The following is a 16,968-nucleotide window of genomic DNA, read 5'->3' on the forward strand; positions in this document are numbered from 1 at the left end:
CCTTTAGGACTAGAGCTTCTTTAAGGGAAGCAGAATAAATGTTTGATTTGTATTATTTTTACTATGGAAGTCCTAGTTCCTATTATTAGGACTGTAAGACTATGTTCAGTCTGCTCTGAATTTCAGTATAAGATAAAGCTGAATACAAAGTAAGAATCTTACTCTTATATATTTGAGAGTTTGAGCAATATGTCCAAAGAAAAATGTGCTAATTGCCATCCCTTTCTTCCCCAAACACTCATGCACACACAAAACATGATTTAAATGAGGTAAATCTGATGGCCTTTGTAAAAAAGATATTTATGATGGAGCTTCTGAGTCTTAGGAATCATGGAATTAAAAGGGGATTGTTGAAAAGTTACTTTATTTCTAAAATTGTTTCAAATTATGCCCTAAGGCAGAAATGCTAAAGGAAATAAAACCCAATCTTTTGAGGGCCTTGTAGCAAATTATTTTATAAATCATTGATTATGTTTTGTGATTCTAGTCCTGAGTCATGGCATCTGAAAGTTTATGTTCTTTGGTGCCTACAACATTAAACTGAGGTTCCAGATTGCCAGTCCTATCCTGTGCTCCAGTAATTTGCATCCTGGGCTTCCATAAAAAGAGGCATGGCCAGCAGATCGAGGGGAGTGATTCTCTCCCTCTGTTTCTCTCTCATGAGTGTTTCTCTCTCTTGAATGCACCTGGAATGCTGCATTCAACCCTGGTGCTTCAAGCAAGAGAGGCAAGCCATGTTTAAGTGGGTCCAGAGGAAGACTACAAGGTAAACAGCAGGCTGGAGCACCTTTTCTGTGAAGAAAGGCTGAGAGAGTTGGGGTTCAGCCCAAATTAGAAGGTTTCAGGAAGTTTTTATTGTGGCCTTTCAGTTTTTAAGAGGGTCTTTATTAAAAATAAGAGACTTTTTACCAAGGCCTTTAGTGAGAAGGGTCAGCAGTCTTAAATCAAAATATGCTAGATCTAGATTGGACATAAGGAACATAAAATGAGGGGGGTGAGACACTGAAATAAGAAAAGTTGTGAATCCCTGAAGGTCTTCAGTTAGATGGCACATCTTCAGTTTAGATGGCACTTTTAGCAATCTGATCTACTGAAATACGTCCATGTCCATGGCAGGGAAGTTGAAACTAGATCAACTTTAAAGGACCTTTCCAAAAAAACTCATGGCAGGCCAGTCTAGTCTGAGAAATGGATTTTTTTTATTGAGTCAGTAGTTTTACACACCATGATAGTGGAGGAATGTACAATAAGCCTAAATGAACTTTTTAAGTGATCTAATGCTAGCTCTCCTAGCATTTGGGTGATTGCATGCTCAATTCCCTGCTAATACCATTTTTCTGCAAAGCAATTATTTCCATATTTAATTGTTACAGAGGTATGTGGCACTTGGAAAGCCAATAAGTCACCCTAGTGCTTTAAGATGGCAAATACATTTGAACCATAACAACAAGGTAGCAGAGAATCAATTACATTTCTTTTGTGATTTACAATCTTTTCTTATCAGTGGAAAATATACTGTACAAAACAATGACAAATGGCTATATGAGATAATTTTAAAATTCAAGTATTTGACTGCTGCCAGTATTGGAATGAAATATTTTTCTCAGATTTCCTTTATGTTTTATTTCAGACTCTCACTAGATTTTTTGTCTGCAGTCAAATGGAATCTCAGTTTGTAAAGCTCAGTAGCAAACAAATCTTTGGCCATGACACTCATAAAAAGAGTTTTCTATTGCAAGGTGTGACATCAGGATTTTTTGGCAGTGTTTGTTAGTCATGACTACTGAATAATAAATTGCTCTGTTAAATCAGGTGTTATTGAATATATCAAAAGAACAAAGATCATCATTAATATTTATATTAAAACTATAAAACATTTCCTGAGTGACCTGTAAATCATAATATCATAGTCATATGGATCCCCTGACCAATAATTTATGAGTCATCTATATAATTTATACAAGCAGAGTATGTTAAAATTTTATACCTTATTTTCTGAAATAACAAATAGCAAAACAAACAGTTTTATTCTGCTCATATGCAAGTGCTTTCACCCCTGACTGACCTTCAAATTTTCAGTGATCTGCTTTAGGCATAGGTTCTCCTCTTACAAAAACAAATATCAGAAAAAAACCCCAAAATTTCTGTATGTATTTAGTTTGCCTTATTTACAACAGGCAAAAAGCATCTGCATTTCTCAATAAAGAGTAGCTAGAATTTTAAAAGGTAGGCTTTGTTTTTTTTCATTTACAATCCAAATGACAGTATGGGATGTTGTTAAAAAATCTATGGGGCCTGATAGGATTTATTCAAGTGTCCCCAAAGAGCTGGCTGTAATTGAAAAACCTTTCTCAATTTTTGAGCAGTCTTGGGAGTCTGGAGGGGTCCCAGCTGACTTGAAGCTGGTCAACATTGTACCAGTTTTCAAGAAGGGCAAGAAAGGGGACCTCAGAAACTACAGGCCTGTCACTTTCACTTCAGTGCCTGGTAAACTTATGGAGAAGTTTATTCTAGAAGGTGTTGAAAAACACCAGAAAGACAGTGCAATCATTGGTCACAGCTAGCACAGCTTCATGAGAGGAAAGTCTTGCTTATCAAACCTGGTTTCCTTTTATGACAAAACAACCCACTTAGTGAACCATGGGAAGTCAGTGATCTTCTTGGATTCCAGGGATGCTCTTGACACTGTTTCTTACAGGATCCTTCTGGGAAAAATATCCGGCACACAGCTGGATAAACCCATCATGTGATGGGCGAGCAACTGGCTCATGGTTTGGGCACAAAGGGTGACAGTGGCTGGGGTGACATCAGATTGGGGACCTGGCACTAGTGAGGTCCCACTGGGCTCCATCTTAGGCCTTGTGCCCTCCCACATCTTTGTAGGTGACCTGGAGGCAGGACTGGAAGGGATACTAAGCAAGGTAGCAGATAAAAGATAACTTGAAAGAGCTGCTGACTCCTTTGAAGGCACAGAGGCCCTGTAGAAAAACCTCAGCAAATTAAAAGATTGGGCAGTCACCAACCGTAGGAAGTTCAACGAGGGAAAGTGCTGGATTTTTCACCTGGAATGTGCCAACTCTGGCTGTATGGACAGGCTGGGGAAAGAGATGGTGGAAAGCAGTGCCTCTGTTAGGGACCTGGGGGTCCTGGTCAGTGGCAAGTTGAACATGAGTGAGCAGTGTCCTGGCAGCCAGGAGGGCCAACCCTGTCCTGGGGGGCATCAGGGACAGCATGGCCAGCCAGGCAAGGGAGGGGATTGTCCCACTCTGCTCTGCTCTGGGGTGGCCTCACCTCGAGTGCTGGGTTCACTTTTGGGAACTGCAAAAAATGGAAGATTTTAAACTATTAGAGATAGTCCAAAGCAGGGCGACAAAGAAGGTGAAGGGCTTTGAGGTGAAACCGTATAGGAAATGGCTGAGGTCCCTTGGTCTGTCCAGCCTGAAGGAGATTGAGGAGAGACCTCATTGCAGTCCACAATTTCCTTACCACCTGCTGATGCCAGAACCCCCTTCCTGAACCCAGATCAGCCACCCTTCTGCTAACTACTCCCAGTTTGTATACCAGGCATGATGTTCTATGGTATGAAACATGAAACATCCCTCTGGCCAGTTCAGGTCACCTGTCCCAGCTATGCTCCTTCCCTTTTTTGGTTTTTTGGGGGTTTTTTTCCCTTTTTTTTTGCATACTGCCTCACTGACAGAGCATGAGAAAAATTGTTAAAAAATTAGACGAAATTAACTCTTCCCTAGCAGAAACCAGGAGAATACCCACCTCTTATTCCATATCATTTTTGTCACGCCAAGTTTAAATACTCCCTAATATCCCATCACCTTCCTTAATTATCTCTTTTGATACACATACACGGAGTCATCACTTCCTTAGTCTATGGAACACCTCTGTCAAATCTGTCAGGATTTCCTTTCTCACCTGAGTAGTTCCTGTCTTATCTTTTTATGTAGATTGGTGGAAGAGTTTTTTGTTTATTGTTTTTCCTTGAAACTGATTTCTACTACTAACTTCAAAAATTCTGAGACTGTGTAAAGTACTCTCAAAACATAATCTATGAGTACTGTATTTTAAAATTAAAAAAAAAAAAAAAAGAAAGGATGGTATTCATCTTCTCAAAAAGGTTCTACAATCAAAATTTAAATATTCCAGTACTTGCTGTCATTGTTCCAAAACACTGTTGTTGTAACTGTTGGGCAAGGCATTGCTACATCTTTAAAAAAAATAAATCTCTGAGATCCTCTGACCTTCTGGAATAATTTCTATTCTATTTTTAACATAATTTGCTAAATATATTTTTATAAAGTATAATATTTCAGTCTTGATACAGTACTCTTTAGTGGCATTGTGTGTTTTTAGAATCGGTTATTCCTTTTGTAACTCAATAATGGTTTGGTCCTCGGTTCCCCCCCATGTACTTCCCTCACAATGGTTTCTCCCTATTTCCACCCTTTTGGAGCTGCCCCCCCCCCCGCCTGTCATGGTAACCACCCCCCTTATCTCGAGAATTCTCTGTGTCAGTCATCCCTTATTCGATGTATGATTTGCCCCTGGCAAATCATACATCAGGGAGGTTTTTCCCCTCCCCTGTGTGATCCTCAGTGGCTTAGCTGTAACCCACGCCCCTCCCTGGGTCCTCATTATTGGTAAGCTTTGTGTCTCCTCCCATCACACCCACTCCCTTTATCAGCGCCTCCCCGGACCCCGCCTTTGGCACCCGTCCCTTGCACCGCCGGGAAAGATTAAAAGATCCTTTGTGTCTGTATGGGTGTCCCTCCTCCTTCCTTTACTTCGGTACCTCGTGGCTGAGATCCCGCCTGTCCCACCCACGCCGCAGACGGTAACCACTACCCAGGGTTCCGGAGGGAATCCGGGAGTGGCACTTCGTGTGGCCATCTTCGGCCGGGCCGGGGGCACCCAGCCGGGCTCCCGCACAGCTCCCGCGGCCGCAGGACAGAGGCTACTCTCTACGAGTCCTGCTCTCTTAAATAGTCTTTCTACTACTTTGTTTTGTATAAAGATGTTGATAATGATATTATGAGTATTAATACTACATAAATGATAGCAGGAGTAATAATAACATTAAAAATTAATGAGCCATTACTAGATTTAGCACAGAATTTAATGAACCACAATTTAGGGAAAAGAAACATTTCTGTATTTCCTTCCAGTAGCAATCCATTTTTATTCTTAGGTTTTAAATTTATTTTCCTAATTTTTTTGTTTGAGAGAAGGGGGATCTGAATTTTTAGAGGATTTCAGAATATTTCTAGTATTATTGCATCTTTTCCAATTTTTTAGTGTTACAAACACTGAATTCTGGATTTACTGAAGGAATTAGGGAAAAGAAGAAGGCTCTCTCAACGTAAATCTTTTTATTGCACAGCATGACAGTAATTAGCACTGACTAAAAAACTTATTGCCAGTTTTTGTATTTCAGTGAAGCAATTAAGTACAAACTTCACTTTAAGTAGTTAAGCATATCTAAAACATATGTTTAGCTTAATCTTGATGAAGTGGCTTGCTTAAAAAATCTATTTCAGAATAATAAGTATACACTTCTAGGATGAACATGTTCATATTGTAAAGGTTAACTTTGAAAAAAGTAACAAAATACTTCATTCAGGAATATGTTCATCATATTCTCTTGGCCTATTTTTAGAGCTTGCATTTAACAACACATGTGGATACAGAGCACACTGGTGTTATTATTCTTGTTTGAACTTTCTTCTGACAGAAGTATTCCTTAACTGGAAGTTAAGGGTTCAAAAAGAGGAGGGCTCTCATCCTTTTAACACTAGTTTCTTCAATGGCAATTACTTACTATCTAATCTATGTTAAGTAGTTTGCAAATAATTCTGCATAACATTTTTATAAAACAGTCTTTTTATTGCTTCATATGGAGCTGCTTACATTATCTTTATATCTTAGTAAATGTTATTAATGAAAGCTTCTTCTGAATTTTCACCACACTGATTTTTATGAATTAAATGTGTTTCATTGAATAAAATTTTTATGTCCTCCAAAAGATAAAACCTAACATGAAATATGATGAATCATCAAAGCAATTTTTTGCATGGTGATATATGTAAAAGGACCGTTCCCTTTGCAGATATTTCTAATTTTTTTTAGACCTTTATGGTGCTCTGCTGTGTTAAAGTCATTCATTAATTCTTTTAATTTCTTTAGGTCACATTATTTTTGGGCATAGTTTAGAGTATATATTAAAAAGCCAATGTATTGTGAAAATCTTGTATTTCATAAAGTTTTAAGGAATTAATGATTTTGTTGTGCATTACTAAAATATTTTTTTACAGTCCAAATGGATGATTTGTTTCTTGTTATGTGTAAATCTCTGAAAAATTGGAGCTTGGCATTCTAGTGTTTACCTATTATTGAATGCATTACATATTTCAAATGAATGTATTCTTCTTAGTGTGTCGAGAGCTGATTAAGAAACAAAAAGTACTTCTGTTTTCTTCCAGCTTACGAGTTACAGAACTGTCCTGATCCTCCTCCTTTTTTGAATGGCTATATAGTCAACTCAGATTACAGTGTGGGACAGTCAGTATCGTTTGAATGCTATCCTGGATATGTTTTGAGGGGGCAGCCTGTTCTCACTTGCCAACATGGAATCAACAGAAATTGGAACTATCATTTCCCCAGATGTGAAGGTAAATTTCTGGTAGCACCTTTGCTTCAGAACTTACAGTACTTTCTGATTTTTGTTTACTTGTTTGTGTGCCTGTACATAATGCAACTTTTTCTGAAGTGTAAGCAGATAAAGGCAGAATATTATGTGCTTTATAAATAATATATGTTTTATGAATCATGTTTCTCAGCAGTGATTTATTGTTCCTGTTAATATCTGCCAGCTGTGTTGAATATGAGAACTAGTGATACTGCCAGAAATTATCCTAACCTCTATATGAAAGACTATTTTGAGAAGATACTTGTATTCAAAAGCAGTTAGATTATGGAGACACCTTTATAAATGTTTTGGAAGAAAATACAGTTATTCGTGATAAAAGTTCACTATAAACAGATATGTAATATTTTTCTTCATGTTAAACATATGGTAAAGCTTTTGAGATATCAATTAAAAATCCATATAAAAGTGTAAAGTGTTAACAGTTGATGTTTTTAGAATTTGTTGGAAACCTAGCCAGAGATCAACACCTCATACTTATATTTTAGTGATATAGATGCAACACCAAAGGGCATGCAGCCTTCTATATTTTCTTATTCCTTTTTAATCCCTACAGAAGCATATTTCCTAACATACATTAAGGTGTATAATAGAAGAAGCAGATTTTTATGGTATAAATCAGCATTTCCTGTTTTCTTAGATGAAACAAGAGTAAATAATATATGTTGTTTGAAATGACATGCAAGAAGTTAATTAATATTTATAATGGCATGAGGACAAAGTCATTCTTACTTTTCCCTGTTCCCTCATCCATAGTTTTAATTCAGTGTTTTTATCATCATTTTCTAACTCAAAGAAGGTATTCCTCTACTACTGACATTTCTAAAATTCACAATGTACATTTGGCCTGGTTCCTGTGCATGTGAATCCTGTCTTCCAAGCCTACCCACAGTCATCTATATCTCCTCCACACAGCTGAGGAATGCATGCAGCTCTGTTGTGTGTGTGTTTGTGTGCATTTATAGATACCATTTCTGACTAAACAGCAGGTTGCTTTCTGTTTTGACTGAGCATTAAGAGTTTTCTGTCTCTCATTTAGCGCACCACTTGCTTTGTGGAAAATTCATCCATGTGCTTTTAAAGCTCCACCTAGTACTGCTGAAATTATTATGACATATACATGTTTTTTTTCTACAAGGAAAACAAATTGTTACTCTGATTGTTGTAATTTGACAGTGGATCTGAGAGAGAAATCAGTAAAATAATTAAATAATTTTTCTAACTGTGACCAGTTTTCTTAGAAGTTTGAATCAAAAACTTTCTACAGAAGATTGCACATACTTTTGAAGGCTGAGAATGTGTATATGGGGAAAAATTAGATTAATTGCTACTCAAGGAATCATAGTAGAATCATGTCGTATAGTCATGCTTTAAGACTTTACTCCTGTGCAATCCAGTTGTCCTGGTGACTTACCATAGATGTCTTGGTGTAATGTATGTAATTGTCAGTAAATGACTAACTGGATTTGGGTATCTTTTGGTGGAATTTTAAAATTGTTTTCTGTCTTTCCATGCACAATGTAATTAGGTTGAAAGGAGTATGAGAACATATAGTGTGGCATTCATTCATTTATAAATCATGTAGTCTACTGTTAGCATGTGAAAATTTAGAAGATTTGATTATACGCTTACTCATTTCAAGAATCTCTGTTTCTTCATGTCTGTCATTCAAAATGTTACATACCAGCATCATTAATTTAGAGTGATTTGTTGATTCACACAAAAGCTATGTTTATCTTGTGTGAAATCTAACCAATTATTTCTGTTTAATGCTGTGTTTTGTGTGATTTTTAAAGATCTTCGGAGAAAGCGTAGTAACAGCTGGATGTGTTACTTTACTACAGTTTTGTTACCTGAGACACTTTTTTCCTGACAAAATTTATTGATCTTCCTTGGATAACAATCATATAAGAGAAATTAGACTGTCTTTACTGAGATACAATCAATCTGCATTCCATCTTGAGTATTAGAGAAAAATGACGGGAAAATAAAAAATGTATGCAATCAATAACACCATTAATAAACCTGTCAAAAATATAGTAAACTCAAAATATATTTAAATATAAAACTTCAATCGGAAAAATTCTGTATAGTAATTAGAAAATAATATTAGTCTGGGGAAGTGTATTTCCCTGTAGTAAGCATAATTGTCAAATCACTCTTAGTTGTAAACATAGAGTACTGTGGGTGTGGAGAGAACAGAATAGATTTCTAAGACCAGACAAAGTGACTATGGCATGAATGTAGGGGTTTAGGAAATAGTAAAAAGTGGTCTTGAGTCACATTTTCATCACAACTCCTAGAGCTGATAGAAAGTTTCAGATGCCCTTGGCCACTACATGCAACCAGGAATCAGACAGATAGAACCAACCCTTCATTTTCCTTAGCTGGTTTCATTTGTTGGCCACTAATGGCCACTAAAGAGCCATGGTTCCGGAGCAGATGTCATTCTGTACAGAGAATCACAAACTGGGCCAGGTTGGAAGGGACCACAGTGAGTCATCTTGTCCAACCTCCTGCTCAAGCAGAATCATCCTAGAGCACATTGCGCAGGATTGCATCAAGATAGAAAATGTGCTAAATACAAGATAGTACTGATGTGCATGAAGAAAGTGGTTAAAGCCTCCTTAGCCTGTGCTATAACTCCAGAGATTATTAAAAGAGCTCCTTCAAAAAGGGCTACTCATCAACTAGCCAGATAACCTTCAACCACAACAGTATAGTAGCTTTAAACCATGCAGAAAATAAGACATCCTTCTGCATTTATCAGTCCTCCTTCCCTTTTCCTTTTCTGTTTTTTTTCTTTTTCCTTTTATCAATTTTTTCTGCTTTTATTTTCCATTACTTATTAAGTTAAAAAAGAAATGAAGAGGGTCTGAAGGAGAGTCACAGCAACACTGACAATAATAACATAAGCTTAATGGTAAGAGCTAAAGAGAATGTTCTAGAGCAAGGCTGAGTACCCATAAATGAGATTAAGGTCTCATTCTAATGGGTGAGACTCACTAATTTACACTAATGGCTATATGTCTACTTGAATACATGCCTTCATCCATAGTCAGTCATTTCTTCCAAACTAAGACTCAAAAGAGCACATTATCACATATTTGCTACCCTTGAATAAAGTCAACCTTTTCATAAGTTTGATTTGGCTACAAACTTCATTCAGCAAGTGTGCACAAAGTTGTGCCTGTATGTCCATTTTACTTGTCATAAGGATAATTAACATATAATCTGCAAGTGAATCACAATTAAAAATTACTGAAACCTGTCAGAAATAAAGCATAATGGTTTTGGACTAGTGAAAGAACAATCAGCCTATTTTTTTCTAGAATTGTATTCCCATTTAGTTAGAGCTCTGTTGGATGGAAACAGGGAGAACCTGCTTGTTTATTTGATTTTTAACCCTGAATGCAAACAAAAGGTGCCCCTTTTTAAATGGTGTGTGAACTCAGTTTCAAGAATTATATGCAAACAATACTACCAGTAGATTTTGATGAATTTTAAGAAATGAAACCTTAAGGACATCAGCATAAGATACTTTTAGAAATGTTAGTATTTATTTGAGAAGCAACCAACCAAGGAAATGGCTGTCTTTAAGACTTAGGCTGTCTTGAATTGTGGAGCTTTAAGAATTTGGTAGCATTTTGATATTCCACTTGTAACATGAAAAACTATTTTCTACTACTAATTTTTTTTCATTTGTTTTCTTTTCAGCTCCTTGTGGCTATAATGTAACTGCTCAGAATGGTACAGTTTATTCCCCAGGATTTCCAGATGAATACCCAAATTCCAAAGACTGTACTTGGTTAATTATTGTATCTCCAGGCCATGGGATTTATATCAACTTTACCTTACTCCAGACTGAACCTGTGAATGACTACATTGCAGTTTGGTATGCAATTTTTTTTGAAACAGAAGTGATTCTTTTCTGATTGATTAATCAAGTCTCACTGTCCCAAGCTACAGATTTTCTTAGTATTGCTCTTCATAGATTGTCTTCCCTGGCAGGTTGTATATATATGATGCTTGGCTATTCAATGATATAACTGAGGTGAATAAATATACCTCTGATTGAAAGACAGTAAAAGGTCAAATCAGCAGTTTTCAGAGACATTCTAGATAATCTCAAGATTTATAAAACAACATTTTACAAAAGTTTTTTCATTCAGTTTAGATTCATTACATTTAATATACAAAACAACCAGAAATAAGTGTTGCAGACTCAAAAAATTCTTTAGTGATAAAAGTAGGGAGTTTTGTTTATTTATTCATTCTGACTGTTCAGACCTGAATGTTGTACATTATGATACTGGAAGTGAATGAAGCCTGATGTTACTGGAGTAGGTTTCCTTTTGTGTGTCTTATCGTACTGTTGAGAAACACAAAACACAAGATTATTTCATAGTTTTCTCCCCTCTTTTTTTTTTTTTTTCCCCCCCCGTTAGGATACACCTTTGAATCTTTTAAATGAATCACTTAAATTGGCAGAATAACTTGCAATTTCCATGACTCTGTGTTTTACAGTGAGTTGAAGAATTGTAGCACATGGGTCAAAATGGTAGAAATATGACAGTATTACAAGACTTATTTTTACACTTTCTTTACATCTGATCTGTACATGAAAATTTTTGGCAGAAAAACACATTGAAAATTTCTTGCCACCACTATATTTCTGGTCCATGTAAATATAAAAAATATTCCAAGTAGCCTGGTCTCAAAAAAAAAAAAAAAAATCATGTTTGAAGTTGGAAAGAGTATTCTGTATGCTAGGAAAAAAAAAAAAAAAGAAACAAAATTTACATCATTAGGAAAAGCATTTTTTATAAAAATTTAAACCTCTCTCCAGAGAAAAGAGATTGTTTATTTGGATGTGAAGAACAACAGTTTTTCAGCTAACTTTTCAATGTTTTACATTTCAGGGATGGTCCTGACCATAATTCTCCTCAGCTAGGAGTTTTCAGTGGGAACACAGCTCTGGAAACAGCTTACAGTTCTACCAATCAAGTTCTCCTCAAATTTCACAGTGATTTTTCAACAGGAGGATTCTTTGTCCTCAATTTTCATGGTCTGTTTTCTTTATATAATTAGCATCTAATTACCACAATAATTTAGTGAATTTTCAAAATATTTCTTAGCTTTGTGGTTTCCTGACTTTCCAGGACTCATGGATTTGCTGTTTGTGTTTTTTTTTTTGTTGTTGTTGTTGTTGTTTCTTTGGTTAGGGTTTTCTTGTTTGGTTTTGGGTATTTTCTTCTGTTTGGGATTTTTTTTGTTTTTTAATAACAGTACTTATGAGTTTTTTAAAATTGCTTATAAAAATCCTAAGAATGTTAATTTGGGACTTTTAATAAACTGTGCTCTATCTTTAATGTTAACCATTACCATCTAATATTAAGCTCTTACTCTTTTAATTACTTTGCCTATTTATTCAATAAGATTTAACTTTCTTTACCAAGATTATTCTCCAGAAGTTTCTGGGGTGCTATGGTAGGGTTGAACAATAGCATAAGGACTGATAACGCAGCAAAGTGCTTCGTTCAAAGTTACATTCAGGGCTAAAAATGATGAAAATTAGGCATCTAACTCAAGTGAAAAGCTGAACTATAATTCTGGCTCTAATTTGGACTTAGTCACCCAAAATATGTATAATAAATGGAAGATTATTAGCCTTCTGGACTCTAAATTAAAAATATACAATTAATGAATTCTCAAAGACCAAATAAATGTCACAGAAAGAGAGTACTGAGGTACCTCTTTGCTTAGGGAAGTCCATATCAAATTGTTACTCAGAATCTGAAATGTTTCTCTTGTCTGTATATTTTTCCTAAAACAAGTTCATGATACGTGGTCATTCACTGTACTTAATCTGAGAAGCAAAAACTGAGTGGATAGGACTATCAAGTTGTCCAGAGAATTTTGTTCTGACAGTAAGTTTGTTTCTTGAAGGGGAGAGTTTTCTTTAGGTTATATACTCTCATCACAATCTTTTTTTCCATTTTCAATTTTTTTTAATCCTGAAAGGGCTTCTTCCACTGCTGTAGGCATTCTATTCCATTTTAGTAACACAGTCATTTTAATGGTCACCTTTCTTAGGAGATTGCTCACAATTTATTGTAACAGATTAGAAAAGCAGACAAGAGACTTTGTTTAAAGAGTTATAGAATGTTTTTAATTTAAAGAGACCTTAAAGATTACCTAGTTTCAATCTCCCTGCCATGGACAGGAACATCTTCTACTAGACCAGGTTTAGACCTTGACTTTTAGGATTCCTGAGATACACAACTTCTCTGGGCAACCCATTCCAGTGTCTCACCATGCTCATGTTATGTAATGACATTTAACTTGGAAAATGTTCTAACAGAGAGACCACAAGGTTCAGTGCAGCTCTAGTAATTTGGGAAGTATGAATATGAAATGACTTTTCTGTAAAGTTCTCCTTAGCACACCAGTATTAAATGTTTTTCTCTTAAATTTGCAGCTTATCAGCTCAGGAAGTGCCAGCCTCCACCCACAGTTCCACATGCAGATTTGTTTACAGAAGATGATGACTTTGAAATAGGTAAAAAGATAGTATTTCTTTTTTTTCTGTTTTCACTTGAATTCTAATTAAACTAAGATATTTCATCTTCCACCTGAGATTTTTGATATATTTCTGTTTGAAGAATTTTTTGAGGTTTAACTTTTTTTTCAATACCTTTTTCAGGAGATTTTGTGAAGTACAGATGCCATCCTGGTTTTACCCTTGTTGGACAAGATATATTAACTTGCAAACTGAATGCACAGTTGCAGTTTGAAGGATCCTCTCCAACCTGTGAAGGTAAATATATACTTGCATACTCTGTATATCATTAATAAGCATCTTACAGAAAGCAACAAATTAATGGCACTGTCATTTCGTTGATGCTTAAAAGAATTTTCCATTTACTTCTTTATTATTTAAGAAATGCACATTTTTGTATATTTGTACCTAAGAATTTTATGTCAAAATTTTATTCTTTAGAACCAATGAGAAGTGATTTTAACTATTTGACTCCACAACTACTGAAACACTGATTTCTAAAATTAATTTAAAATATTCTATATTGCTTCATACCAAACCAAGCCTTTATTTTTACTTTTGAAGAATACTAAAAATATGAAATTAAATTAAGTTTTCAAAATAAAATAAGAAATTATTCTTTGTGCACTGACAAATATGGTGACATTGTATAACAGTAACATGAAAAAGCTGTTTTAAAATAATATGTGATAAATTTAAATTTAAAATTTTTAAAGTATTAAATCTCTTTCAACTATTAATATTGTTTTGATAAATATGGCATTTCAAAGAAGGAACTAAAAATTTAATATGAACAATGTTTAGATGCACATTTTTACATAATGTCCTCATCTTCATGGAAAACGAGTTAATCCTGGAAATTTTTATTCAGTCTTCCAACCTTTGTTTTTCAAAATACATTGTTTGACCTTTTTTTCTTTATTTTACTTCATTTTGTTAAATAGCAGATGACAAAAAGGTTTTGAAATGTTGCAAAAGTGATGAAAAAAGCATCTGTAGAATTTTGTCTTGAAGTACCTCAAAATATTAGGGGAAAAATATTTACTGCTGAGATGCTATCATTAAAATTTAAGAAAATCAAAAAGTAAACAGAATTTCTCTCTTCTGTATCATACAAGTTTTACTTTGATCTATAATATGTAATTGTGCATGGAGTATCTTCCATATCATGAGGTGAAAACATCAATATGCACAAATAGTAATGCTGGAAGCACAACAAACATTGTGACACTGTAATTATAGCTGTATGTGTATCTTCCTTTTTATTACCCTGGTTCTCTACTTTCATGATTTAAAAATTAATAAAGAATTAGTGCATAATTCAGACTATTAGTCTATTGATACCATAATTTGTTTTATTCATTTGATTGTCTGCATGAGCACACATACTTGAGGTAAAGTGTTTTTTTTACCTCTCCTTTTTTGACTTGTGCATACAATTAGTTGGATATCTGCCTATGGGGTCGGCTGTCTGTCTCTGCCCCCACACACCCTCAGGATGGTTCTTGCACGCTGGGCTTCAAAGATGAGTCTGGACGCTAGGTTTTTTCGGTCTTCAGAATTGTTTATTATCTCTTATATATAAAGTCCTTTCTCTGCCTGAAGGATCTGACCAGCACGGCAGCCAAAGGCACTCTGCCCACCCCCAAGGCGGCCGCATTTTTTATAACAAAAACTACGTATGTCATATTTACCTTTTGTCCCCAATACCTATCATCTTCGTCACTAACTACACTCTCATCCCAGACCAATCCCCAAATGCCAACACCACTCCAGAAGATGGAAGACAGGAAGAAGAAGGAAGAGCCTGGTGGCACACCCTGATTCCTCCATCTTGTCTCTACAACCCCCCTGTACCAAAACCACAAAATTTGTGATTCACCCTATAATGATATCTTCCCTTCACCATTTACACCCGAGTGATTCTCGCAGGTTCCATTTCCTCATACATCGGTGGCACATCTCTAGATGGATCAAAATCAAGCCACCAAGTGCTTTTGGCAACATTCCAGGACTCCCGAGCCCCCCAAGGGTTCTCTCGGTAGCTCTGGATATCAGGAGTGATGTGCTGAGCTCCCACATCTGCCATGGGTTCAGACATTGGACACCATATCTTTGTTTTGAGTGGAAAAGAATTCATTATTCATTTCAAGACCCTCACCATAAAATATGCAGAACAAATAGGAATATTGTGTACTTTTATATCTTTGTTAGGATAACTGAATACTTATTAATATTTCTGATTATTTCTTTTTTTAATCAATGTATTTCTCTGTTATAAATGTAATATTTTAATAAGAAGATTGTACTGCAAATCCAGACTTCAATTTTTAGTTAACAGGAACAGCAGTAGCTTAACTCTTGACTATGTCCATTAGAGTGTAAATGTAAAATGAAAGCCTGAAGTACACTGAACAGTTATTGTAAAATCTACAGAGATATTAGGAACTTCTGATAAGAGTTAGCCATCCATACCAATTCCTGCAGATTCTGTGCAAATGGCTGTGCTTTCTCTGTCTGTATCCTGTGAATACAGCAAAACTTTGTTACAAGGATGACATCGAAAGAAGTCATCTTATCATGAAAAATGAAAATGCCATTGAGTGATTCAGAGACAGACAATAGAACTGGAGGCATTAGAGAAATATTCTGGCAGTATTTTGGACAGATATAAGGGAAGAATTTCTTGAGGTAAATTGGGATGCACCTGATTTCCTTCCTCTCTTCAGCCAAGTTGTATCTTTATATAAATTTTCTTTCTGGAAAGTAGAATTATTTGGTTGTATTGCTATCCCAGCCTCCCCAGTATTACTATGGAGATAAATGCTGAATGTAATTCCTATTTTATTATAAAACCCTAGCTTATATTTATGAACCACACAAAATATTGCTGGATCATTTAAAAGTTGTGCTTTTTATGACTGTCTTTATAGTGTTTATGCATAGATAAATATTTGAAGATACACATGTTGCACTTTGTAAGCATAAGTACCTGAAGGGGGAAATACATATTTCTGCATCAGACCAGAAATTCTGTACACCACAACATATACCCAGTGTTCCATATCTAGCACTGGCTACTAATGATTTTCTACTGCAGGACAGAAAATCACTTCAAACATGCAGTTAATTAAGGCCTCAACCAAACTGTAGCTAAACCATTCCTAAAACAGCAATGTTCTTTATATTCTGAATCCTGTACAGCTGTTTCTTCAGTAGAATTACTCAGTCCTATGTTGAAACCACATAAATGCCTTAAATCCACACATTTTTGTGTAAGAAGTTACACAATTTGTTTATTTAAAATGTGAAGTTATTTCTCTGTCTGCTTTGAACTTGGCACCTGCTGCTTCCATGTTGTCCAGTTCTTATGGGAAAAAACTCAGTAACAAGTTGGTCTCTATTTGTTGTCATCATATTGCAAAAGCTCTCACACCTTCTTGGTGATTTCTCATGGGCAGTTCCTCACAGCACTGACTCCTCCTTCTTCACAGCTCAGCCAACAAATTGCAGCTCTCTTCACAGCACAACCAGCAAACCCCAACTCTCTTCTCAACCAGCTAACCCAAACCCACTCTTTTGTAGCACTCTTCTTATTGGACACAGCTGTGGCTTATTAAGGGCAGGCCTGTTCCTAACCTTTGGTGATTAGCACAGCTGCAACTCCTCAGGTGTGAGATTACCTTCTGCA

General features: G+C 35.7%; 1 protein-coding gene across 1 annotated transcript in view; it reads left to right on the plus strand.

The window, feature by feature from the left end:
* Window positions 1–16,968, plus strand: part of CSMD1 (CUB and Sushi multiple domains 1) — a 1,067,000-nt gene that overhangs the window by 950,274 nt on the left and 99,758 nt on the right. Inside the window, exons 42-46 of the mRNA XM_059842787.1 lie at window positions 6,492–6,680; window positions 10,433–10,610; window positions 11,638–11,783; window positions 13,197–13,277; window positions 13,422–13,535. Of these exons, the coding sequence (XP_059698770.1) occupies window positions 6,492–6,680; window positions 10,433–10,610; window positions 11,638–11,783; window positions 13,197–13,277; window positions 13,422–13,535 (708 nt within the window). The remainder of the gene's footprint in view (window positions 1–6,491; window positions 6,681–10,432; window positions 10,611–11,637; window positions 11,784–13,196; window positions 13,278–13,421; window positions 13,536–16,968) is intronic.

This window comes from Haemorhous mexicanus, chromosome 3 (genome assembly GCF_027477595.1).
Source record: "Haemorhous mexicanus isolate bHaeMex1 chromosome 3, bHaeMex1.pri, whole genome shotgun sequence".
Classification (NCBI taxonomy): Eukaryota; Metazoa; Chordata; class Aves; order Passeriformes; family Fringillidae; genus Haemorhous; species Haemorhous mexicanus.